The 26,759-nt window shown below is 43.7% G+C and overlaps 2 protein-coding genes across 2 annotated transcripts in view; both read right to left on the reverse strand.

Moving 5' to 3' along the window:
• Positions 1-12,677, reverse strand: part of LOC141106767 (uncharacterized) — a 56,348-nt gene extending 43,671 nt beyond the window's left edge. Inside the window, exons 1-4 of the mRNA XM_073597694.1 lie at positions 12,611-12,677; positions 11,927-12,027; positions 11,304-11,435; positions 11,094-11,217 (exon numbers count right to left, since the gene is read on the reverse strand). Coding sequence (XP_073453795.1) covers positions 11,094-11,217; positions 11,304-11,435; positions 11,927-12,027; positions 12,611-12,653 — 400 coding nt within the window. The 5' untranslated portion in view covers positions 12,654-12,677. The remainder of the gene's footprint in view (positions 1-11,093; positions 11,218-11,303; positions 11,436-11,926; positions 12,028-12,610) is intronic.
• Positions 12,678-19,797: 7,120 nt separating this feature from the next.
• On the reverse strand, positions 19,798-25,924 carry LOC141104638 (uncharacterized). Its single transcript, XM_073594298.1, has 4 exons — positions 24,595-25,924; positions 23,969-24,053; positions 23,223-23,354; positions 19,798-23,146 (listed from the first exon to the last, which is right to left on the reverse strand). The coding sequence occupies exons 2-4, from the start codon at positions 24,047-24,049 to the stop codon at positions 22,418-22,420; spliced, it is 942 nt and encodes a 313-aa protein (XP_073450399.1). The 5' UTR covers positions 24,050-24,053; positions 24,595-25,924; the 3' UTR covers positions 19,798-22,417.
• Between the last annotated feature and the right edge of the window lie 835 nt (positions 25,925-26,759).

Genomic DNA, 26,759 nt, shown 5'->3' on the forward strand with positions numbered 1-26,759 from the left:
CATATTGGGTGAGGGCATGGTGGATAAAGCCGCCATTATTGATCAGGGCAATGGACACATTGTGAAAAACAAATACAAAACGGAGTAAACTGAGTTTTGCTGTGAGGGATTGTAAACACATTGTCAGTTGTTCAGTCAATTTACAGCCAGCAAAGTTGATACACCTAAGCTGTCAAACCCAAAAAAATAAAATAAAATAGCATTATGCAAAAATGGACCGCACTGCGACCAAAAACGTAGTATGAGGTAACAGACTGTTCTCCTTGCCTAGAAACCTCAAAACGTAACCCTTGACCTCACCCTCAAGCTAGCCTCGAAAACATAATCCTTGACCTCACCCTCAAGCTAGCCCCGAAAACGAACCCTTGACCCCACTGTTAAATCAACCTCAAAAAATGAAATCATTGACCTAACCCTCGAACTAGCCCCAAAAACATAACCCTCGACATCACTTTAAAAATCAACCCAAAAGCGTAACCCTTGATCTCACCATCAAACTAACCCCAAAAAATGTAACCCTTGACCTCACTCTCAAATTAACTCCAAAACCTAACCCTTGACCTCACTCTCAAATCAGCTACAAAAATGTAACAGTTGACCTCGCCTTCCACCTAACCACAAAAATATAACCCTTGACCTCGCTCTCAATTCAACCCCAAAGATGTAACCCTTGACCTCACTCTCAAATTAATTTAAGAACATAACCCTTGACCTCACCATCAAATCAACCCCAAAAAATGTACCCCTTGACCTTACCAAACTAACCCCAAAAACATAACCCTTGACCTCACCATCAAATCAAATCCAAAGATGTAACCCTTGACCTCACTCTCAAATTAATTCAAGAACATAACCCTTGACCTCACCATCAAATCAACCCCAAAAATTTACCCCTTGACCTTACCAAACTAACCCCAAAAACATAACCCTTGACCTCACCATCAAATCAAATCCAAAGATGTAACCCTTGACCTCACTCTCAAATTAATTCAAGAACATAACCCTTGACCTCACCATCAAATCAACCCCAAAAATTTACCCTTTGACCTTACCATCAAACTAACCCCAAAAAACATAAACCTTGACCTCACCATCAAATCAACCACAAAGATGTAACCCTTGACCTCACTCTCAAATTAATTCAAAAACATAACCCTTGACCTCCCCATCAAACTAACCCCGAAAATGTAACCCCCGACCTCACTCTCAAACCAACCCTGAAAACGTAACCCTTGACCTCACCCTCCAACTAACCCCAAAAACATAACCCTTGACCTCACTCTCAAATCAACCCCAAAAACATAACGTTTGACCTTACCTTTCCAACTAACCCTAAAAACATAACCTTTGACCTCACTCTCAATTAACCCCAAAAATGTAACCCTTGACCTCACCATCAAACTAACCCCAAAAATGTAACCATTGGCCTCACTCTCAAATCAGCCCCAAAAATGTAACCCTTGACCTCACCCTAATGTCTAACACAACCCTAACAACCTCACCGTCCACACAAGCCCAGCAGAAACGTGACCCTTAACATGGACATTCACCTTCTTCTGCCCCCACACCTAACTGCCACTCAAAGACGAACCAATGGACTGGACACACAGATGAGGAGACATCTTGTAACTTTAAAAACAGTTTATTGCGTGTTCCAGGAGCCTCGTGAGGGGCACAGAGAAGAACCTTATTGTATCACATGGAGGATAATAATAAAATAAAACACTTGAATACAGGTTACTACCTGAGGATGTACCCTTAACAGTTCCAACATGGCATCTGGTTTTTAACTGGGTGTTCACCATGTTGGGACCAGAATGTCACGTACCCTACTTACGCTATTGTTGCTTTAAAAAAAAAAAATCGTCACCACCCTCTGTAGCAGCATGGAAATCACTGGTGAACAAAGCTGTCCCCACTTATGTAAGTAGAGGTGCATTTACCAAGTTTGATAAAGTGTGGGGTGGATGGTTCTCTTCTCCGGATACTGTTTCTGACTAATTACTGTATGAACTCACTCTCTCCGCTGTATATTTATGGTATATTCCCCAGATGTTTTTTCATAGCTCAGTAGTAGACTGTATATTCCTAGTCCTGATTGGTTGGGGGGGGATGGGTGTGGAGATATTATGTGTATCCTGCAGTAAGTGACATGCAGGGGGAGCGCATTTTACTGGTCAAGGGTTTTTTCACCTGGTGGGGCACTGACAAACTTGATGAGGCTACTATTGTACTGTTTTTATATTCTTTGTTTAGTTTTTCTTTTTGAATTTTGTATACTTGTTACATGGCAGCGTGTATGCTGCAAATTTTTGTATACCCTTTAAAATTCAATAAACAGAAGTTTACAATGTACCAGAATGCAAAACTCGCTGTTGTCATGGTGGCAGGGTGAGCTTCAGGGCCTCCACAAAAAGCTGGTGCTGGAGTGTCACTCAGCATAAAGCATAGCTCCCAATTTCGAGGGACTGTCCCTGATTTGGAGCAATGTGCCTCTGTCCCTCATTCCTCCTGATTTGTCCCTCATTTTGGTCTGATCTATAGAGTTGTATATAAAATGCACTTTTTAGCTATCAAAAAGTGTTTCCCAGCGCTAAACCTTTCTTCTGATTTCTAAATTGCTGCATTTGTAAATTTCAAAAGCCAATATAAAGGAATAGTAGTGGTAAAAAAAAAACACTTGTGGGTTTAACCAATCTTGTATTTTGTACAATTCTCCTTTAAGGGGGCGTGTCAAGGGGTGTGTTCTATGTCTGCATACTTTTGCTGATAGGTGTCCCTCATTCCCATCTCAAAAAGTTGGGAGGTATGCATAAAGGAAAGATGTATGTGGGCTCCAGTCCTTCTCTGTGGAGAAAAGAGGGTAGAAGCAACACAGTTGGCAAGTCACATGGATGTGATAATGGCTGAGTTCAAGAAAGGACAAACGCCTGTCCTCCTATTGTCCTTGCCATGACGTCTTTCTGGTTCCACTGCCCACAGACAAGCAGGGATGGCCCCACATGTCTGGTTTTATTAAGACCTGCTCTATACTAACATTACTGCACTATTACTAAAACCCAACTCCAGTGAAAACTTGGGCAACGTCTTATTGCCTGTAAATCAAACTTCTGTAAAGGTTGAATCTCACCAAAGGTTAAACAGGTAGCAATAAAAAATAAATTTCTAGTATAGAGAGGGTTACCTTTATTGGGATTTTTGCTGTGAAGGTGTGATGGATTGGACAAGACAAAACAAAGAGCACTTAGGCCTGACAGAAGCTTTAACTGTTCTTCAGTCTATCCATAAAGAAAAAAAAAGTTCTGCCTGGATAAACGGAAAAACTTTTTAAATGGAGAAATAATACCAACATCCAGTATCCCATTTTCGGAAGGCTCTGGCCAACTGGTAGACCTTTCAAAGTATTAACAGCCTTCTATACCTGGGTAGAAAGCTTTAGAAACTCAACAGAACTGGCCCACCATTGAGGTTGGTGGAAGGTCTTACTCCTGAAAGAGTTTATTTTTTATTGGATTCTAATTGACTAGCAGAGGGAAATCACTTTATCTTACAGGAAAGCTTGCTTCCTCCTTGTGAAGGTTCTGATGAGCCACTACATATGCTTTTGTAGCGAAGTGTTCCCCGCACTCGGAGCAGGAGTATGGCTTCTCTTCCAAGTGGACTCTGGCATGGTCTATAAGGAAGGTAATCTTGGAGAAAGACTTTCCGCAGTCTGGGCACAAGAAAGGCCTCTCGGATGCGTGAACCCTCCGGTGTTCAATCAGCTCTGACTCCTTTAGAAAGCACTTCTCGCACTCCAAACACGTGTACGTCTCCAAGCCTTCATGAACCTTCAGGTGGTTCTTCAGTTCTGATTTCTTCAGAAAACTTCTCTCACACTGTGGGCAGGTAAAGCTTGCGCGTTTGTGAATCTTACAGTGCTTAGTCATGGCAGACTTCTGGTTGAAGCTCTTCCCGCAGTCCGGACATGAGAAGGGCCGCTCACCTGTGTGAACCCTTTGGTGTTCGGTCAGGTGTGACTTCTTTAGAAAGCACTTCTCACACTCCGAGCACGCAAACGTCTTCAAGCCTGTATGAACCTTCAGGTGGTTCCTCAGGTCCATTCTTTGTGGGAAGTATTTCCCACAGTGTGGGCAGGTAAAGGTTTGACCTTTGTGAGTCTGGCGGTGCTTAGTCAGGGAGGACTTTTGGTTAAAACACTTGCCGCAATCAGGGCAGAGGAATGGCTTCTCTCCGGTGTGAATTAGGACGTGTGCACTAAGGTGAGACTGGCGCAAAAAGCGTTTCCCACATTCCGGACAAGGGAGACCTTCGCCCGCATGGTGCCTCTGATGTTTAATGATGTAATCTTTACTGACAAAAAATTTTCCACATTCGAGACACTGAAACGGCTTCTTGGCCGAGTCATCTGTCTGGCGGTGGGAAACAGCCAAGTCCTTTGATTTTTGTTGCTTGTGAATTAACTGATGCCGCGTGAGTTCTGACTGATGCGGAAAACATTCCCCACAGTCAACACAAAGTAACAGCTTACTGTCCGCGAGAAACGTGTGCAGCAGGTTCCTATGTTCGGCAAGACCCGATCGGCGCAGAAAACGCTTGCCGCAGTCGGGACACGGAAAGGGGCGCTCGTCTGAATGAACCTTCTTGTGCTCCTTAAGGTGGGATTGACGGGAGAAGCGTTTACCGCATTTGGAGCAACGAAACGGCTTCTCCGCCATGTGAGATCTATAGTGTCTCGAAAGATCTGTTTGGCTAGTAAAACATCTCCCACACTCAGAACAAGGAAAGTTTTTTTCATTTGTAAGTTCTGAATCATGGATCTCGGCGTATAATTGACTAGAAAAAGGTTCATCGGGGTTAGAAAGATCTGGTGACCAATCCACACTTTGAAAGCCTGCATGGGATGTACTAGGAGCAGACTCCTCAAGGTTGCAAGGATCAAATGACCTCTCCGACCCATGAAGTCCTTCGTAGAAACTTGAGGTAGCAATATGTGACTCACTGATAGAAGAATCTTCACTATGGAAATCCGGATGGATGCTTGGCAGCATTACATTTACCACTGGATAGCTTGGCACGACGTTGTCCTCTTGGGGTGTTCCCATGAAATTTTGCCCGTTCGCTGGGAATAAGATGTATGTGATATTTTAACACGAAGGAAAGTCAGTTTGGTTCTTATTACAACAAGGAAAAGATTGTAACACCACAAAATAACTACAAATAGACGGATCTTCAACCACCGTGTCAAATCAATAAGGATTAAAGTTTAACGTTCAGATATGTCCAAGGCAGAATGCACATCCCACAACCTTCTTCAATACTACCAGACACGTTGTAGCACAATACCAAACCATAACCACTGTATCTATAACAAGGGTGCTTTGTCCTCTATTCAAGAACATGCAGAATGAAGGGGCCCAGGGTAGCGGGTTACGAACTCACAAATTTATATTTAGTTAATCTTTAATTATGGCCCTATGTACAGTATATGCCATGACTGTCAGATAACAAATAAAAATGAGTAATGCTCATGGTGATAATACTGTGTAATTTGGTTTTGTAGTACGGGTATTCATAAGTTGATGTTACATTTTATTATCTGCATTGGAGGCATTGACCAGCTTTTGTTTTCTACCTGTAAATTATTGTCATGGCTTGGCATTCTGCTCCTTGTTTTTGGATCTTAACTTCAATTTATCGGATTCAATAAGCAGTTAGTACAATATAGGAGCGTTTAGGAGCCGCGAAAGGGCCAAGGAACGCAATCATCCATTTCAGACAACAGAAACACCTTAGTAAATCTGGTCACCAGATATTATTTCTCGAAATACCATGCCCTCAAGAAGTCCCAACTTTGCCCTCTAAAATGGGTCCACCTCCGATATAGCTTCAACCCTGCTCTCTAGAATAGGTCCACTCCTGATGTAGCTCCAATCCTGCCCTCTAGAATAGGTCCACCCCAATGAAGTTCTAACCATGCCCTCTAGAATAGGTCCACCCCTGATGTAGTTCTAACGAAGCCCTCTAGATTAGATCCAACCCTGATGTAGCTCCAACCCTGCCCTCTTGAATAGGTCCACCCCTAATTATGTTCTAACCCTGCTCTCTAGAATAGATCCAACCCTGATGTAGCTCCAACCCTACCCTCTAGAAAAGATCCAACCCTGATGTAGCTCCAACCCTGTCCTCTAGAATAGATCCAACTCTAATTATGTTCTAACCCTGCTCTCTAGAATAGGTCCACCCCTGATGGCAGCTCCATCCCTGCCCTCTAGAATAGATCCAACCCTGGTGTAGCTCCAACCCTGCCCTCTAGAATAGATCCAACCCTGATGTAGCTCCAACCCTGCCCTCTAGAATAGATCCAACCCTGATGTAGCTCCAACCCTGCCCTCTAGAATAGGTCCACCCCTGATTAAGTTCCAACACTGCCCTCTAGAATAGGTCCACCCCTGATGTAGCTCCAACTTTCCCTCTAGATTAGGTCCACCCCTGATAAAGTTCTAACCCTGCCCTCTAGAACATGTCCACACTTGATGGAAGTTCCAACCTTGCCCTCTAGAATAGGTCCACCCTGATGTAGCTCCAACCCTGCCATCTAGAATAGGTGCACCCCTGCTGTAGCTCCAACCCTTCCCATCTAGAATAGGTCCACTCTTGATGTGGCTCCATCCCTGTCCTCTAGAACAGATCCAACCCTGATGTAGCTCCAACCTTGCCCTCTAAAACAGGTCCACCTCTGATTAAGTTCTAACCCTGCCCTCTAGAGTAGGTCCATCACCTGATATAGTTCCAACCCTGCTCTCTAGAATAGGTCCACTCCTGATATAACTCCAACCCTGCCCTCTAGAATAGGTCCACCCCAATGAAGTTCTAACCATGCCCTCTAGAAGAGGTCCACCCCTGATGTAGTTCTAATGAAGCCCTCTAGATTAGATCCAACCCTGATGTAGCTCCAACCCTGCCCTCTAGAATAGGTCCACCCCTAATTATGTTCCAACCTTGCTCTCTAGAATAGGTCCACCCCTGATGTAGCTCCAACCCTGCCCTCTAGACTAGATCCAACCCTGATGTAGCTCTAACCCTGCCCTCTAGAATAGCTGCAAACCTGATGTAGCTCCAACCCTGCCCTCTAGACTAGGTCCACCCCTGATCTAGTTCTAACCCTGCCCTGTAGAATAGGTCCACCCTTGATGTAGCTCAAACTTGCCCTCTAGATTAGGTCCACCCCTGATAAAGTTCTCACCCTGCCCTCTAGAACATGTCCACACTTGATGAAGTTCCAACCCTGCCCACTAGAATAGGTCCACCCTGATGTAGCTCCAACCCTACCCTCTAGAATACGTCCACCCCTGATGTAGCTCCAACCCTTCCCATCTAGAATAGGTCCACTCTTGATGTAGTTATAACCCTGTCCCCTAGAATAGATCCAAAACTGATTGATGTAGCTCCAACCTTACCCTCTAAAACAGGTCCACCTCTGATTAAGTTCTAACCCTGCCCTCTAGAATAGGTCCATCACTGATGTAGCTCCAACCCTGCCCTCTAGAATAGATCCAACCCTAATTATGTTCTAACCCTGCTCTCTAGAAAAGGTCCACCCCTGATGTAGCTCCATGCCTGCCTTCTAGAATAGATCAAACCCTGATGTAGCTCCAACCCTGCCCTCTAGAATAGATCCAACCCTGATGTAGCTCCAACCCTGCCCTCTGGAATAGGTCCACCCCTGATCTAGTTCTAACCCTGCCCTGTAGAATAGGTCCACCCCTGATGTAGCGCCAACTTGCCCTCTAGATTAGGTCCAGCCCTGATAAAGTTCTAACCCTGCCCTCTAGAACATGTCCACACTTGATGTAGCTCCAACCCTACCCTCTAGAATAGGTCCACCCCTGATGTAGCTCCAACCCTTCCCATCTAGAATAGGTCCACTCTTGATGTAGTTATAACCCTGTCCCCTAGAATAGATCCAACCCTGATGTAGCTCCAACCTTACCCTCTAAAACAGGTCCACCTTTAATTAAATTCTAACCCTGCCCTCTAGAATAGATCCAACCCTGAGGTAGCTCCAACCCTGCCCTCTAGAATAGGTCCACCCCTTAATAAGTTCTAACCCTGCCCTGTAGAATAGGTCCACCCCTGATGTAGCTCCAACCTGCCCTCTAGAATAGGTCCACCCCTGATGAAGTTCTAACCCTGTCCTCGAGAATAGGTCCACCCCTGATGTAACTCCAACTCTGCCCTCTAGAACAGGTCCTCCCTTGATGTAGGCCCAATCCTGCCCTCTAGAATAGTTCCACCCAGATCTAATTCCAACCACAAGAAAGTTTTCCATTCGTTGTATTCAACTAGCATTCCAGTCACCGTAACCCATCACTATTACAATCAAAAGCGACAGCTTCGACATAGAGCAAGGAGATACGTGTAGACAGTAGAAGGTTCATGAAAGCCAATGCAGGACTGCAAAACCAAGTCTGTTTTAAAAGCAGGGGTTCAATAAACCCAAATGAATGCCATATACAGTATCTCACAAAAGTGAGTACACCTCTCACATTTTTGTAAATATTTTACTATATCTTCTTCTATATTCTATCTTTCTGAAGAAATGACACTTTGCTACAATGTAAAGTAGTGAGTGTGCAGCTTGTATAACAGTGTAAATTTGCTGTCCCCTCAAAATAACTCAACACACAGCCATTAATGTCTAAACTGCTGGCAAAAAAAGTGAGTGCACCCCTAAGTGAAAATGTCCAAATTGGGCCCAAAGTGTCAATATTTTGTGTGGCCACCATTATTTTCCAGCACTGCCTTAACCCTCTTGGGCATGGAGTTCACCAGAGCTTTACAGGTTGCCATTGGAGTCCTCTTCCACTCCTCCATGATGACATCACGAAGCTGGTGGATGTTAGAGACGTTGCGCTCCTCCATCTTCCATTTGAGGATGTCCCACAGATGCTCAATAGGTTCTAGGTCTGGAGACATGCTTGGTCAGTCCATCACCTTTACCCTCAGCTTCGTTAGCAAGGGAGTGGTTATCTTGGAGGTGTGTTTAGGGTCGTTGTGTTGGAATACTGCCCTGTGGCCCAGTCTCCAAAGGGAGGGGATCATGCTCTGCTTCAGTATGTCACAGTACATGTTGGCATTCATGGTTCCCTCAATGAACTGTAGCTCCCCAGTGCCGGCTCATGCAGCCCCAGACCATGACACTCCCACCACCTTGACTGTAGGCAAGACACACTTGTCTTTGTACTCCTCACCTGGTTGCTGCCACACACGCCTGACACCATCTGAACCAAATAAGTTTATCTTGGTCTCATCAGACCACAGGACATGGTTCCAGTAATCTATGTCCTTAGTCAGCTTGTCTTCAGCAAACTGTTTGTGGGCTTTCTTGTGCATCATCTTTAGAAGAGGCTTCCTTCTGGGACAACAGCCATGCAGACCAATTTGATGCACTGTGCCACGTATGGTCTAAGCACTGACAGGCTGTCCCCCCACCCCTTCAACCTCTGCAGCAATGCTGGCAGCACTCATATGTCTATTTCCCAAAGACAACCTCTGGATATGACACTGAGCACGTGCAATCAACTTCTTAGGTCGACCATGGTGAGGCCTGTTCTGAATGGAACCTGTCCTGTTAAACCACTGTATGGTCTTGTCCACCGTGCTGTAGCTCAGTTTCAGGGTCTTGGCAATCTTCTTATAGCCTAGACCAACTTTTTGTAGAGCAACAATTATTTTTTTCAGATCCTCAGAGAGTTCTTTGCCATGAGGTGCTATGTTGAACTTCCAGTGACCAGTATGAGAGAGTGAGAGCGATAACACCAAATTTAACACACCTGCTCCCCATTCACACCTGAGACCTTGTAACACTAACGAGTCACATGACACCGGGGAGGGAAAATGGCTAATTGGTCCCAATTTGGACATTTTCACTTAGGGGTGTACTCACTTTTGTTGCCAGCGGTTTAGACATTAATGGCTGTGTGTTGAGTTATTTTGAGGGGACAGCAAATTTACACTGTTATACAAGCTGTACACTCACTACTTTACATTGTAGCAAAGTGTCATTTCTTCAGTGTTGTCACATGAAAAGATATAATAAAATAATTACAAAAAATGTGAGGGGTGTACTCACTTTTGTGAGATACTGTAAGAGCCAATAACCAAAGGTTTTTTTTTTTTTTTTACTTTCTTTGCTTTCCTTTAGGCCAGTGACAAGATTAGCCAATGAGCACCATGAGCCCGTGTTGGTCAACCATGTATCTCACCCAGCACTGTTCTGTTTTATACCACCATGTTGGTGATTCAGGAAACAAAGTTAAAAAAACAAAACAAAAAAACAAAAAAAAAAAAACTTAGGATTGTTGAGTCCCAGTGAGGAGAACCATGTGAAATGGAGAAAAAGGGCAAGGACATCAAAGAAAGACCAGCAAGTATCAAAGACAGATCAGAGAAGAACTGGAGCCCATCAATGTTTGTGTGGAAGCCATCAGATATAAAAAGAATCAGAGCAAACAAATCACTATGTACAACTTCAGGAAGGATATTAGAAAGAGTAACATAATATAGATACAAAACACATGGGCTCCGATTATCCTTTCTGCATTGATTGTTTATCACTCACCTGTGCCGACCTCTGAAGGATCGTCCTCCTCCTTACATCGTTCATCACTCCACATGTACATCTCATCTTCATCTTTAACTTCAATTTTAATATCAATCTGGTCTTCAACCTGCAAAACACAAAGATAACCAATTTAACATCTAAAAATATATGTATTGAACAGATGACTAATAGATTATACATTTCTCACAATTTCTGTACAGATCATACAATGTAGAGTCATACTGATATCTTGGGAGACCAAGTTACTCCTACCTGATCATAGTGAGGGATCTCATGATCTTCCTGTGTGGAATCCTGGGAAGACAGAGAACAGGGAAATCTCTCTGGTGGGTTCCCATTACTGGATCCATCTGTAGGAAACACACACACTGACTGAATACATTGTTTCTATGTGTTTATCAGATGATGGGGAATCTAGGTGGACCCTCCATACTGCTCTCTCCTTTACAATTAAGTCTCCTCTTACCCGGTGATGTGAGGGGCGGCTGATTCTCCATCATGACGTCCTTGTAGAGATCCTTGTGTCCTTCTAAATACTCCCACTCCTCCATGGAGAAATAGACAGTGACATCCTGACACCTTATAGGAACCTGACACACACAATGATACAGTCACCATCCAGACACATCCCTTGTCTGTTACTGGATAATGTCCCAGAATTCCCGGCACCGCTCACCTCTCCTGTCAGCAGCTCAATCATCTTCTGGGTGACTTCTAGAATCTTCTGCTTGATTCTTTCAGGTGTCAAGGAGCAAGGTGGAGGCATCTTGATGGTCACATGGTCACCAGATTTCAAAAGGGGAAAACTCTGTATTGAAAGAACAAAACTGATGTCACATGACCTCCCAAAATCCTCCTCACCTCTCCAGTCAGGTCTGTGTTTTATTAATAGAGATAAGAGTGATGTCACGTGACTTCCCAGAATCCTCCTCACCTCTCCAGTCAGGTCTGCGTTTTATCAATAGAGATATGAGTGATGTCATGTGACCTACCAGAATCCTCCTCACCTCTCTGATCAGGTCTGTGTTTTCCTAATAGAGGTAAGAGTGATGTCATGTGACCTCCCAAAATCCTCCTCACCTCTCCGGCCAGGTCTGTGTTTTATTAATAGAGATAAGAGTGATGTCACATGACCTCCCAGAATCCTCCTCACCTCTCTGATCAGGTATGTGTTTTCTTAATAGAGGTAAGTGTGATGTCATGTGACCTCCCAGAATCCTCCTCACCTCTCCAGTCAGGTCTGTCTTTTATCAATAGAGATATGAGTGATGTCATGTAACCTCCCAGAATCCTCCTCACCTCTCCGGTCACCAGGTAGATGATCTCCAGAGTGAGGTCTATTATCCTCTCTGTCATGTGACTCTGGTCATCTTCCATCGTGTCACTAGGACCTTGTTCCTCTGTAGATGGATAGAAGTAAGGAATAAGTAAGATTGGAAATTGTTACACAAATGTTATGGAGAAATTGTGAGGTCATGTGGACATTATGTGGTTCTATGAAGTTAATGTTGAAGAACATTTGGCATTTGGGAAGAGGAACTTAGAATGGTCATCTGAGAACTTTATGGATGTCTTTTTTCCAGTGGTGTGGGATGGGGTAAGTGCTAAATTTCACCATTTTTAAATGCGAACTGTGCCGAAATTCCACCACATTGAGTATCAGGTTTTAGTAACATTCATCAATTACAGATAAACACGTAAAAGTCTCATGAGATCAAAAGATATCCAAAACCAACCATTTTCAGGGAATTGTCCTGCAAACTGGACAACTGGGAACCGAGTATTATAAATGTGAAATATCTCCTCCTTCATGCAGTACTTATCCTTTAAACACATCCAATTATGTCAATCATAGATCCTATATTTATTTTTTGTTTCTTTGGTTCTCTGGTTCTACAAGTATATCCACATGAATAATACCTGATAGTATTACCATCTTATAAACTAAAACTAGAGTACAGGCTGTAAAAAGAACACCATTACCTGCTGCCAGCAACTTCAATGTCCACTTTCTACTTCCTGTCATGTCACCTTATAACCCGGAACTTCCTTTGCCACAGAGCTACTACTTCCTGTTTTTAGGGGCTTCACTTCCTGTCTGTGCTTGGGCAGGCTACAACTAAATGGCAGCAGCTGATGAATGAGTCACTTTAATAATTTGGTGGTATAGCTCCCAGCTGTTTCTGATTTTTCCCAGATTTGTTCCTAAAGATTGTTTTAAAAAGCTGCCAAAATGCAAATATATTTTCCCATCTCCCCTTGCACTATTTAGACCAGGGTTTCTCAACCAAGGTTCCATGAAACCCTAAGGTTCCCCCAGAGTTTGCAAGGGATACCATGAGCAATTTCTGCCTCTGCCAAATATAGATTTTGGTTTGACTTTCCCATTTGGCTCGAAAACTGAGGTTAGAAGTTTTACTACACTTAGGACTCCATTTCGACAGTCTAAAGCAGGGTTTCTCAACCTTCAGAGGTTGCTAGGGGTTCCTTGAGCAATTGATGCCTCTCAGATAAGTTTCCACTGACACCATTGATCTTGTTAGCTATCTGTAAGAAGCATTCTTCCCAATGACCACAAGTGTAAGGAACATTCTTCCCACTGACCATCACACTAATATATCATGAGTTGGGGATATAGTAATTTTTAGGAGGGGTTCTTTGATACTGGAAAGTTATCTCAAGGGTTCCTCTGCGTTGAAAAGGTTGAGAAAAGCCGATTTAGATGGTATGCCTACCTCTAAAAATATAGGCAGTCCCCTTATTAGGCATCGTGGTTATGCCAATTAAGAGGTTTATCTTACTGAGCACAAAAAAATAAGCACCACCACCACCAGTAAACTTGTTAAAATTCCTACCCTAGCACTTGCAGTTTATAACTTTCAATGCTGCTGGCTTCTGCTCACTCCCTGCATCTAAGGGTGGCTCCATAAGATGCTGGGAAAGAAAAGAACCATCCTGAAAAAGAAAACCTGGGGCTCTGGTCACAGCACAAGATTAAACAGGTCGTAGAACAGCAGTAAGGAGCCCAGGACAAGTCATAGAATAGCAGTGAGGAGCCCAGGTCAAGTTGTAGAACAGCAGTGTGGAGCCCAGGTCAAGTCATAGAATAGCAGTGAGGAGCCCAGGTCAAGTCGTAGAATAGCAGCGAGGAGCCCAGGTCAAGTGGTAGAACAGCAGTGAGGAGCCCAGGTCAAGTCGTAGAATAGCAGTGAGGAGCCCAGGTCAAGTCGTAGAACAGCAGTGAGGAGCCCAAGTCAAGTCATAGAACAGTAGTGAGGAGCCCAGGTTAATTTCTAGGACAACCATGAGGAGCCCATGTTGCTTCTTACAACAGCAACTGGAAACCCAGGTCAGTTCACAGGACAGTACTAAGGAGGAGCCCAGGTCAAATCCCAGGAATGCAACAAGGCACTCCGGTCCATTTCCTAACACATCTATGAGGAACTGAGCAAAGAAAAATGAGTGTCTGAGGTCAAGTCATAGAATAGCAATGAGAAGCCCAGGTCAAGTCGTGGAATAGCAGTGAGGAGCCCAGGTCAAGTTGTAGAACAGCAGTGAGGAGCCCAGGTCAAGTCATAGAATAGCAGTGAGGAGCCCAGGTCAAGTTGTAGAATAGCAGTGAAGAGCCCAGGTCAACTTGTAGAACAGCAGTGAGGAGCCCATGTCAAGTCGTACAATAGCAGTGAAAAGCCCAGGTCAAGTTGTAGAACAGCAGTGAGGAGCCAAGGTCAAGTTATAGAATAGCAGTGAGGAGCCCAGGTCAAGTCGTAGAACAGCAGTGAGGAGCCCAGGTCAAGTCGTAGAATAGCAGTGAGGAGCCCAGGTCAAGTCGTAGAACAGCAGTGAGGAGCCCAGGTCAAGTCGTAGAACAGTAGTAAGGAGCCCAGGTTAATTTCTAGGTCAACCATGAGGAGCCCATGTTGCTTCTTACAACAGCAAGTGGAAACCCAGGTCAGTTCACGGGACAGTACTAAGGAGGAGTCCAGGTCAAATCCCAGGAATTCAATAAGGCACTCCGGTCCATTTCCTAACACATCTATGAGGAACTGAGCCAAGAAAAATGAGTGTCTGACTCCCATGAGACAAAATCTCCTGCCATTAAAGTGGACCTGTACCCAAAAGCTAAAGTAAAACTCTGCTTACAGTCTACCTGGGATAAATAAAGAAAAACAAATAAAGGGGCCACCTGTCTGAAGATCAGTCTAATACAAAACCTCTTGTTATCCACTTGACCTCCAGAAGATTTCATGACCTTCTTGACCAGTCCATTTTTTCGCTACGGCACTGTGCTACTTTAGCTGACAATTGTGCGGTCATGCAACACTGTATCCAAATAAAATTGATGTCCTTTTTTCCACAAATAGTGCTTTCTTTTGATGGTACTTGATCACCTCTGTTTTTTTTTTTCTGTGCTATAAACAAAAAAAGACCGACAATTTTGATAAAAAAAAAAAAAAAAACATATTTTTGCTTTCTGCTTTAAAACACATCCAATAAAAAAAAATTGAAAAATCTAATTTCTTCATAAATTTAAGCCAACATGTATTCTGCTACATATTTTTGGTAAAAAAAATCCCAATAAGCGTATATTGATTGGTTTACGTGAACGTCATAGTGTCTACAAACTATGGGGTATATTTATGCATTTTTTATTTATTTATTTTATACTAGTAATGGCAGCAATCAGCGACTTATAGTGGGGCTGGGGTTTTTTATTTTTTGCTAAATAAACTAAAAAAAGACTGAAAATGTTTTTTTAAAAAAAATAAAAAATGATTCTTCATGAATTTAGGCCAAAATGTATTCTGTTACATTTCTTTGGTGAAAATAACCAAAATAGGTGTATATTATTTAGTCTGTAGGAAAGTTATAGAGTCCACAAACTATAATATTTTTATCAGAAAGTTTATCCCATCTCAGTTCTTGAGGCCCAAAAAACACCAGGACAGTACAAATGCCCCCCAAATGACCCATTTTTGGAAAATAGACAGTCCAAGGGATTTAGTAAGAGGCATGGCAAGTATTTTTGAAGTTGTCATTTCTTGTCATATTTTTTTGGAAAATGAAGAAATTAAACAAAAAAAAATTCTCAATTTTTTTTTTTCTTTGTCATTAGTACAGTACAGCGTCATCATATAACTGGTGTGGTGATCAGGAAAACTGACTGGTGACAGTACAGAAAAAAGATGTTTTAATAATTTTTTCAAACTTTCTTTTACATTCTTTTTTTTTTTAACACACTGTGACCAGGGCGTAATTAAATTACCATAGTTACATTGTACTACTCTGGGGAATTGATCAGTATTTTTATTTTTTACACATTATTATGGCTTTTAGCAGTGAATTTTATTGCTATAAGAAACTGATTCATTCAGCTCGGTTTGTTGTGATTAGCTGTGATTGGCCAGAGCTAATCACATGGTACAGATGGGCTGTAACTGGCCCTGTTCGTACCGTGTGATCACATTGACCAGTCACAGCTAGCAACACAATTGTCAAGCTAGGAAGCCATCCATTATATTCAACTGTCATGTGACCTGCTGTGATTGATCACAGTGGCCACATGGTACCAGCAACAAGCCGCAGCCTCATTGACTGAGCTTGTGACAGATCGCGCCGCAGCCAGACACGATCCGGGAGGTTGTCATATGACGTCCACCCACATAGACTAAAGGCGAACTGGTTTGGTCACATTCCCTAGGAATAGTGGAAGGAATGGAAGTTGACAAGCCGTTACCGGCTTGGACAGCATCTGATCAAACTGATCTTGGTGTAACATAAAAAAATTGCAACACCCAACAATTTATTCTCCAGGGCCTCTGCTAAAATATATAATGTTTGGGTGTTCTAAGTAATTTTCTAGCAAAAAAAAAATTATATACCGTATTTATCGGCGTATAACACGCACCGGCGTATAACACGCACCCAAGTTAAGGAGGGAATTTTAAGGAAAAAAACTTTTAGGAGTAAAGTTTAAGGAAGAAAAACTTACATTAAAATGCCCATCAATGCAGCGTTATCGGTGTCCATCTGCAGCCTTGTCAGTGTCAGTGCAGCCTTGCCCCAGTGTCCATTGCAGCCTTGTCAGTGCAGCCTTGTCAGTGCAGCTTTGCCCCAGTGCAGAATTGTCAGTGCAGCCTTGCCCCAGTGTCCATTGCAGCCTTGTCAGTGCAGCCTTGTCAGTGCAGCTTTGCCCCAGTGCAGAATTGTCAGTGCAGCCTTGCCCCAGTGTCCATTGCAGCCTTGTCAGTGCAGCTTTGCCCCAGTGCAGCCTTGTCAGTGCAGATATGTCAGTGCAGCCATGTCAGTGCAGCCTTGTCAGTGCAGCTTTTCTCCAGTGCAGCCTTGCCCCAGCGCAGCTTTGCCCCCATGCAGCCTTGCCCCAGTGCAGCCTTGCCCCCCTGTGCAGCCTTGCCCCCGTGCAGCTTTGTGGGATCGCCGCGATCCCTGCCGTCATACACAGCCCTGTGTAAATTTAAATATGGCGCCGAGACTGCAGGGACTCGGCGGAGCGCTGATACACATAGCCGAGAGTCCTCGGGTTTTCTCGGCGCCGCTTACAGTCCCGCCCAGTTCCGCCCTATGGGCGGGACTGTAAGCGGCGCCGAGAAAACCCGAGGACTCTCGGCTATGTGTAGCTCCGCTCCGCCGAGTCCCTGCAGTCTCAGCGCCGTATTTGAATTTCCACACGGCTGTGTATGTCGGCGCCGATCGCGGCAATTGCCGCGATCGCTCCGATCACACACAATTGGGGGGGGATCGGCCTATAACACGCACCCACGATTTTCCCCTGATTTTCAGGGGAAAAAAGTGTGTGTTATATGCCGATAAATACGGTATATATTTTTTTTATATAGTATAGTATCTCACAAATGTGAGTACACCCCACACATTTATGTAAATATTTTATTATATCTTCTCATGTGACAACACTGAAGAAATTACGCTTTGCTACAATGTAAAGTAGTGAGTGTACAGGTTGTATAACAGTGTAAATTTGCTGTAAATTTGTGTTGAGTGTAAATAACTCAACACACAGCCATTAATGTCTAAACCACTGGCAACAAAAGTGAGTACACCCCTAAGTGGAAATGTCCAAATTGGGCCCAAAGTGTCAATATTTTGTGTGGCCACCATTATTTTCCAGCACTGCCTTAACCCTCTTGGGCATGGAGTTCACCAGAGCTTTACAGGTTGCCACTGGAGTCCTCTTCCACTCCTCCATGATGACATCATGAAGCTGGTGGATGTTAGTGACCTTGCGCTCCTCCAACTTCCGTTTGAGGATGCCCCACAGATAGTCACTAGGGTTTAGGTCTGGAGACATGCTTGGCCAGTCCATCACCTTTACCCTTGGCTTCTTTAGCAAGGCAGTGGTCGTCTTGGAGGTGTGTTTGGGGTCATTATCATGTTGGAATACTGCCCTGCGGCCCAGTCTTCGAAGGGAGGGGATCATGCTCTGCTTCAGTATATCACAGTACATGTTGGAATTCATGGTTCCCTCAATGAACTGTAGCTTCCCAGTGCCGGCAGCACTCATACAGCCCCAGACCATGACACTCCCACCACCATGCTTGATTGTAGACAAGACACACTTGTCTTTGTACTCCTCGTCTGGTTCCTGCCGCACACGCTTGACACCATCTAAACCAAATAAGTTTATCTTGGTCTCATCAGACCACACAACTTGGTTCCAGTAATCCATGTCCTTAGTCTGCTTGTCTTCAGCAAACTGTTTTTGGGCTTTCTTGTGCATCATCTTTAGAAGAGGCTTCCTTCTGGGACGACAGCCATGAAGACCAAATTGATGCAGTGTGCAGCATATGGTCTGAGCACTGACAGGCTGACCCCCCACCCCTTCAACCTCTGCAGCAATGCTGGCAGCACTCATATGTCTATTTCCCAAAGACAACCTCTGGATATGACGCTGAGCACGTGCACTCAACTTCTTTGGTCGACCATGGCGAGGCCTGTTCTGATTGGAACCTGTCCTGTTAAACCGTTGTATGGTCTTGGCCACCGTACTGCAGCTCAGTTTCAGGGTCTTGGCAATCTTCTTATAGCCTAGACCCTCTTTATGTAGAGCAACAATTCTTTTTTTCAGATCCTTAGAGAGTTCTTTGCCATGAGGTGTCAGGTTGAACTTCCAGTGACCAGTATGAGAGAGTGAGAGCGATAACACCAAATTTAACACACCTGCTCCCCATTCACACCTGAGACCAGTTGTAACACTAACGAGTCACATGACAATGGGGAGGGAAAATGGCTAATTGTGCCCAATTTGGACATTTTTACTTAGGGGTGTACTCACTTTTGTTGCCAGCGGTTTAGACATTAATGATTGTGCGTTGAGTTATTTTGAGGGGACAGAAAATTTACACTGTTATACAAGCTGTACACTCACTACTTTACATTGTAGCAAAGTATAATTTCTTCAGTGTTGTCACATGAAAAGATAGAATAAAATATTTACAAAAATGTGAGGGGTGTACTCACTTTTGTGAGATACTGTATAAATGATTTTTCCATGTAGGAGAGAAATGTCAGGGTTGGCCTGGGTGTAAAGTGGTTAAAACACTTGTGCGAGGTCTATCATGTCCTGAAAATATGACTTGTTGGGATGTAGTTTAGATATTATAAAGCAGTCAAATTAATTTTAAACAATTGTAAATATTCTATTCAGCCTAAACAACTAGTGGAAAAAAATATATATTATAGTTTTATCATTCCTGATTTTATGTATCTACTTGGAAGTAGCAGTTATCAAGAAGAGATATATCAAAAGAAAAGAGGCAAAGCATGTTAAAACTTTTTTTTTATTTTTTTTAGACGGCTCTTTGTACATTTGTAGTGCTAAATAAATATTCTATACATACAGTACATACAATAATGTTCTAGTTTTCTGCTGTACCTCCCAGATATTCCATAGCAAGTTCATAAAAACCAAAATGCAGTCTTCCTGTCAGTGCTGGGACAATGTCATCCAGTGCCCGGAGCAAAGCTGCCAAACTGCGCCCACCCCTTGTCCTGGCCCTGCTTCCTGTTACAGCAGTGACATAAATATGGAACAAAATAAAATTAGGAGCAGTGAGGACATGTTGTAGCTGTGTAGGTGGAAGGTCATTAATTATAACCAGGGCTTTTTTTCATGGGAACGCTGGGGAACGTAGTCCTGGCAGCTCCAGGAGTGCTGGATGGTCTATTGACGCTGGCTACTGGGGAATATAGGGATCTATTGTTGCTGGCGAGAGATAACATGTTGCTAGGGGTCAACTGTTGCTGGGAAAGATCTACTGTTTAGGAAAAGGAAAAAGATCCTGGACTGCCGCACTCCATGAAAAATAGCATCTTTATTGGCAAAAATAGATAAAAATCCAAAATACAGTCACATCAAGGGTGGATAAGACAGAGATAAATGACTGACGCGTTTCACATCAACTGATGCTTACGCATGCCCCGGGCACTGGATGACATTGTCCCGGCACTGACAGAAAGACTGCATTTTGGTTTTTATGAACTTGCTATGGAATATCTGGGAGGTACAGCAGAAATTATGTGAAACGCGTTAGCAATTTATTTCTGTCTTATCCACCCTTGCTGTGACTGTATTTTGGATTTTTATCTATTTTTGCCAATAAAGATGCTATTTTTCATGGAGTGCGGCAGTCCAGGATCTTTTTCCTTTTCCTACACAAAAGTGCAGAGCCAGCACTCGAGAGTTTGAGTAGGGCAGGAGCATCAATTCAGGTGTGGAAGTCTTGGGAGCGGCATTCCCTTTTGGGAAACATCTATTGTTGCTGGATACTGGAGAGTCTATTGATGCTGGCTGCTGGGAGATCTATTGTTGCTGGTGGGGGATCTGTTGTTGCTGAGGGGTCATTTGTTGCTGGGAGGGATTTACTGTTGAGGAAGGAGTCTAAAGTTGCTGGCTACTGGAGGGCTGCTGGGAGATCTATTGTTGCTGGTGCGAGATCTATTAATGCTGGGGGTCATTTGTTGCTGGGAGGGATCTACTGTTGAGGAAGAAGTCTATAGTAGCTGGCTACTGGAAAGTCTATTAATGCTGGCTGCTGGGAGATCTATTTTTGCAGGTGGGGGATATGTTGTTGCTGAGGAGTAATTTGTTGCTGGGAGGGATCTACTGTTGAGGAAGGAGTCTATATTTGCTGGCTACTGGAGAATCTATTGATGCCAGCTGCTGGAAGATCTATGTTGCTGGTGGGGGATCTGTTGTTGTTGAGGGGTCATTTGTTGCTGGGAGGGATCTACTGTTGAGGAAGGAGTCTAAAATTGCTGGCTACTGGAGGGTCTATTGATGCTGGCTGCTGGGAGATCTATTGTTACTGCTGGGGGATCTGTTGTTGCTGAGGGGTCATTTGTTGCTGGGAGGGATCTATGGTTGAGGAAGGAGTCTAAAGTTGCTGGCTACTGGAAGGTCTATTGATGCTGGGAGATCTATTGTTCCTGGTAGGGGATATATTGTTGCTGGGGTCATTTGTTTCTGGGGGGCTCTACTGTTGAGGAAGGAGTATATAGTTGCTGGCTACTGGAGAGTCTATTAATGCTGGCTGCTGGGAGATATATTGTTGCTGGTGGGGGATATATTGTTGCTCAGGAGTAATTTGTTGCTGGGAGAGATCTACTGTTGAGGAAGGAGTCTATAGTTGCTGGCTACAGGAGAATCTGTTGATGCTGGCTGCTGGGAGATCTATTGTTGCTGGTGAGGGATCTGTTGTTGCTGAGGGGTCATTTGTTTCTGGGAGGGATCTACTGTTGAGGAAGGAGTCCATAGTTGCTGGCTACTGGAGAGTATTAATGCTGGCTGCTGGTAGATCTATTGTTGCTGGTGGGGGATCTGTTGTTGCTGAGGGGTCATTTGTTTCTGTGAGGGATCTACTGTTGAGGAAGGAGTCTATAGTTGCTGGCTACTGGAGAGTCTATTAATGCTGGCTACTGGGAGATCTATTGTTGCTGGTGGGGATCTGTTGTTGCTGAGGGGTCATTTGTTGCTGGGAGGGATCTACGGTTGAGGAAGGAGTCTATAGTTGCTGGCTACTGGAGAGTCTATTAATGCTGGCTCCTGGGAGATCTATTGTTGCTGGTGGGGATCTCTTGTTGCTAAGGGGTCATTTGTTGCTGGGAGGGATCTACGGTTGAAGAAGGAGTCTATAGTAGCTGGCTACTGGAGAGTCTATTGATGCTGGCTGCTGGGAGATCTATTGTTGCTGATGGGGGATCTATTGTTGCGGGTGGGGTCTATTGTTGCGGGGACAGATCTATTGTTGCTAAGAGGTTATTTTGTTTCAGGGGTTCTATTGTTGCTGCCTGAAGGGGATCTATTTTACTGCTTTTCTTGTTATCATTAACAAATTCCATACAAATTACTTGGCACTTAGCTTACTTGGTTCTGTAATCCGTAAAAGGGGCAACATTAGGAGGTGGGTAGAAGGAACCAGGGGATGTTGCTCGGAGGTGGGTAGGGGACAGAGACGAGGGGTGACTTGGAAAGGGGGTTGTACTTGCACCTATTTTCTGAGGAAAAAAAGCCCTTTTAACATAATAATTTACAGCTTATAAAACGTCGTCAATGTATCTAAATAGAAATTACTAATAAACAAACTGCCCTTCGCAGTACTATGATTTCCATATCGTTGCTCCTTTTCTGATGTTGGTTGGACTTTTTTTTCATTTGAAGACGTTTCAGTGGAAAAAATTCTCCAGTTGAAGAGGCGGGCTCTGAAATCCCCAGCTTCCAAAAAGCCTCAAGCTCTTCTAAACATATTTTGGGCATCAGCAAAGTGCAGTGTGTTCTCCTGCGTGATATCTTTGGTGGGCCAGAAGATCGGATTGCTGGGTAAAATATTGGCCGCACTGAGAACAAGGAAATGGCTCCTCCCCTCGGTGAACGTTCTGGTGTATCACAAAGTCCTCATGGGCAAATAGTTTCCCACACTCTGAGCAGATTACAGTCTTTTTATCTCGATGAGTCCTTTGGTGACGGATCAGGTTGGACTTATGGTTGTAACTTTTATCGCACTCAAGACAACAAAAAGGCTTCTCCCCTGTGTGAGTTCTTTGATGGTCGATCAGACTCGATTTACGGGAGAACTTCTTCCCGCAGTCCGAACATGTAAGAGGCTTCTCGCCGGTATGAAGCATCTGATGGCGAAGAAGATGGGGCTTCTGGCCGAAGCATTTGCCACAATCTGAACAGGAGAACGGCTTTTCTCCCTTGTGCAGTTTCTGGTGTTTGACGAGAACTGACTGATAGGTGAAACACTTCCCGCACTCTAGACAGCGAAAAGGTTTCTCCCCAGTGTGAACTCTCTCGTGCTTGATAAACTCTGATTGTCTGAAAAAACATTTTCCGCAGTCTGGACATTTAAAGGGTTTCTTGGCTGATGTGAGGGGCGGCTGATTCTCCATCATGACGTCCTTGTAGAGATCCTGGTGTCCTTCTAAATACTCCCACTCCTCCATGGAGAAATAGACAGTGACATCCTGACACCTTATAGGAACCTGAGATACACAAAATGACAATGTCACCATTCAGTCATTATTCGGTTATTGTGCCAAAATTTCTGGCACCACTCACCTCTCCTGTCAGCAGCTCAGTGATCTTCTTGGTGACTTCTAGAATCTTTCTCTTATTTCTCAAAGATTTTAGAGAAGCAGGTGGAGGCACGTTGATGGTCACGTGGTCACCAGATTTCGTAAGGAGAAAACTCTGCATTGAAAGAGCAACACTGATGTCAGGTGACCCTCCAAGAATCCTCCTCACCTCTCCAGTCATCTTTGTGTTTTATAAAGTGATGTCATGTGACCTCCCAAAATCTTCCTCACCTCTCCAGTCATCTTTGTGTTTTATAAATAAAGAGTGATGTCATGTGACCTCCCAGAATCCTCCTCACCTCTCCAGTCATCTTTGTGTTTTATAAATAAAGAGTGATGTCATGTGACTTCCCAGAATCCTCCTCACCTCTCCAGTCATCTTTGTGTTTTATAAATAAAGAGTGATGTCATGTCACCTTCCAGAATCCTCCTCACCTTTCCGGTCAGGTCTGTGTTTTTGTTTAATAGAGATATGAGTGCTGCCATGTGACCTCCCAGGATCCTCCTCACCTCTTCGGTCAGGTTTGTGTTTTATTAATAGAGATAAGAGTGATGTCATGTGACCTCCCAGAATCCTCCTCACCTCTCCAGTCAGGTCTGTGTTTTATTAATAGAGATAAGAGTGATGTCATGTGACCTCCCAGAATCCTCCTCACCTCTCTGGTCAGGTCTGTGTTTTATTAATAGAGATAAGAGTGATGTCATGTGACCTCCCAGAATCCTCCTCACCTCTCCGGTCAGCAGGCAGATGATCTCCAGAGTGAGGTCTAATATCCTCTCAGTCATGTGACTCCGTTCCTCCTCCATCATGCCACTGCAGATGGATAGAAGTAAAGAGTAAGTAAGATCGGACATTGTTCCATGGATGTTATGGGGGAATTCTGATGATATGTGGAGCATTATTGTTGTACGATATCATATGTGGACACTATCGGGTTCTATGAAGGCAATATTGGGGAAACATTGGGCGTTTGGGGAGAGGGACTTAGAATGGTCCTCTGAGAACTTTATGGATGTTTTTTCGAGTGAAGTGGGATGGGGTAACAGCTAAATTTCGTAATTATTGGATGTAAACTTTGCCCAAATTCCACCATATTGATTTTTTTTCAGCAGCAGAAAAGCATTGCAGGAATGTCTGTCTATAGCTTTTAATAACTTTTACAGATGAACATCGAAATATATCTGAAAGTAGCCATTTCTGGGGTATTTTCCTGTAATCTGGAGCAAGCTCAGATTTTATTATTTTTTTCTTTGGGTTCCTGATCCTACAAGCATTTCCACATGATAAAAACCCAAAAGTATTCCCATATTATCAACTAAAACTACAGTACAAGCTGTTAAAGGAACACCATTACCTGCTGCCAGCAAGTTCAATGTCTGTTTTGTACTTCCTCTTTTGTCTCCTTTTAACCCGGAACTTCCTGTTCCATTAGCTACTACTTCCTGTCCCTCACTTCCTGTCTGCGTTTTTTTTTTCTTTTTTTTTTTTTTTTTTTTTTTTTTTTTTACAATGGACAGGCTACAACAAAATGGAAGCAGCTAGTCAAAGTGTGATATATAATATATCGGCAATAAAGCTTTAAACCTAACTTTGCCGAATTTTAAATGTTTCTCCCTGAAATTATTTTCAACTGTTGTTTTTTTTTTTTTTTTTTTACTGCCTCCCATATACAGTTTTTTAGGCATAAAGCCCCTTAAAGTGTTAGTTCGCTTTCTTTTATATTGGTTTGTTGAGCCCAGTTTTAAGATAAATACTACACCACACAAACAAAAAAAAAGTGTTAGTCACCTTTTCAGAAGAAAAAAAATTAAAAAGTGAACTAACAACGTACAACCTCCCCACCCCGTCATTTTTTTCTGAAAAGGTGAACTAACGCTTTAAAGTAGGGACTCTAGGCAAAACGTATTTTTTAATTTTGGATAGAGCAAGGAAGTGTTATAACCCCTGTCATATTTTTTTTACCATCTGTGTCCTATTGTGGAGATTTCCCTTGACTTCCTGTCCCATAGGCAAACAGGACATGAGAAGGAATCCTTTGAAGAACAAGGTTAGGACTCAGGGATTGGAATAGGGACCATCACCAAAGGTCAAAGGTCAGCAGGCATGTCCCCAGAGGTCAAAGGTCAAGAGGCGTGACTGACCCACCCCCACCAAAGTGTTCCGCCTACCCCAAATAAGTCGTGGGAATGAACAAGTCGGGGAACGCGCTTCGCGAGCGCATTTGCGCTTCGTGCAAATATTTTTTATAAGGCTACCGAGCGGAGCGAGTCAGCCCGCGCGTCCTACGAGTTTCTACGGGGCGAGAAAGAGTCAATTTTTTTTTTTACCCTTTTTCCGACAAACCGAGCGGGATCTGGGAAAGGTATGGGTTTTAGGGTGGGGAAGTCACAAAGTGGAGATGCACTTAGAGTTAGGTTAAAATCCATAGGTCAAAGGTCAGTTACGGTTGGGGTTAGGGATTGGGGTTAGGGGTAGGGTTTCCCCTTGAAGAACAAGGTTAGGACCCATGGATTTGAATAGGGACCTCCACCAAAGGTCAAAGGTCAGCAGGCGTGTCCCCAGAGGTCAAAGGTCAAGAGGCGTGGCTGACCCACCCCCACCAAATTTGTTCTGCCTACCCCAACTAAGTCTGGGAATGAACAAGTCGGGGAAAGCGAATTCCGGGTCACCAGAACTAGCGTCTCCTTTTAAAAGAATTCTCCACTTTTCTGGGGACAACCCAGAATTTGGGATTTTCTTTTACTTTCACTTTCAATGATAATGGTAAACAGGACAAATACAGAGGGTGAGTCTCCTTAATGAGGGCACAGACAGCAATACAATCTGACAGGTGTTCTAATCCATCCACAGTCCTAGAAGATTCCACAGTACCTGTACCCCGCAGGATCCTGGACACGTGGCACTATGCAGAATGGTAGCATGGTGGTAATTGCTGGAATGTGAAACGTTATCTCCTGCTTGATAGTCACAGTAAAGTCGCGGCATCATCAGAGGTATAAAAACAAGGCGGGGGCGTGCGTCCAGGTAAATAACCACTTAATATACCAATTTATATTCTTGCTCCTGCTGACACCAACGATTTGGGGTTTATTTTCCTTCAACTGACACCAATCGGTGGGGTTTATTTTAACCTCCAGACGCCAATGATGGGACATAATTCACTCCCACCGACACTAACGATGGGGCATCATTTACTCCCACTGCCCTCAGTGTACTCCCGGGCTCTAGTTTGGCTAAAACATATCAAAGTATAGAGGGGAAAGATGGTAAAACAACTTTCTTAGACCTTATGGGTTTCAGCTATTGATGGCACCATTCTCGTTTCCGGACTCATTGTACCACTCCCATCCATTATTCTATTGAAGTGCTCCACTATGAGATCATCTTCCTGGTAAGTCTTCTGCAGTGGATACCATGCAAAACTGTTGGCCTTATATTTCCCAAAAAACAGATCTCCTTTCAGACAGAGAGAATCAAAGGACAGGTAGGGATGCAGCTATTAAGACCAAGCTAGGGCAT

This window comes from Aquarana catesbeiana, linkage group LG08 (genome assembly GCF_042186555.1).
Source record: "Aquarana catesbeiana isolate 2022-GZ linkage group LG08, ASM4218655v1, whole genome shotgun sequence".
In the NCBI taxonomy this organism is placed as follows: domain Eukaryota; kingdom Metazoa; phylum Chordata; class Amphibia; order Anura; family Ranidae; genus Aquarana; species Aquarana catesbeiana.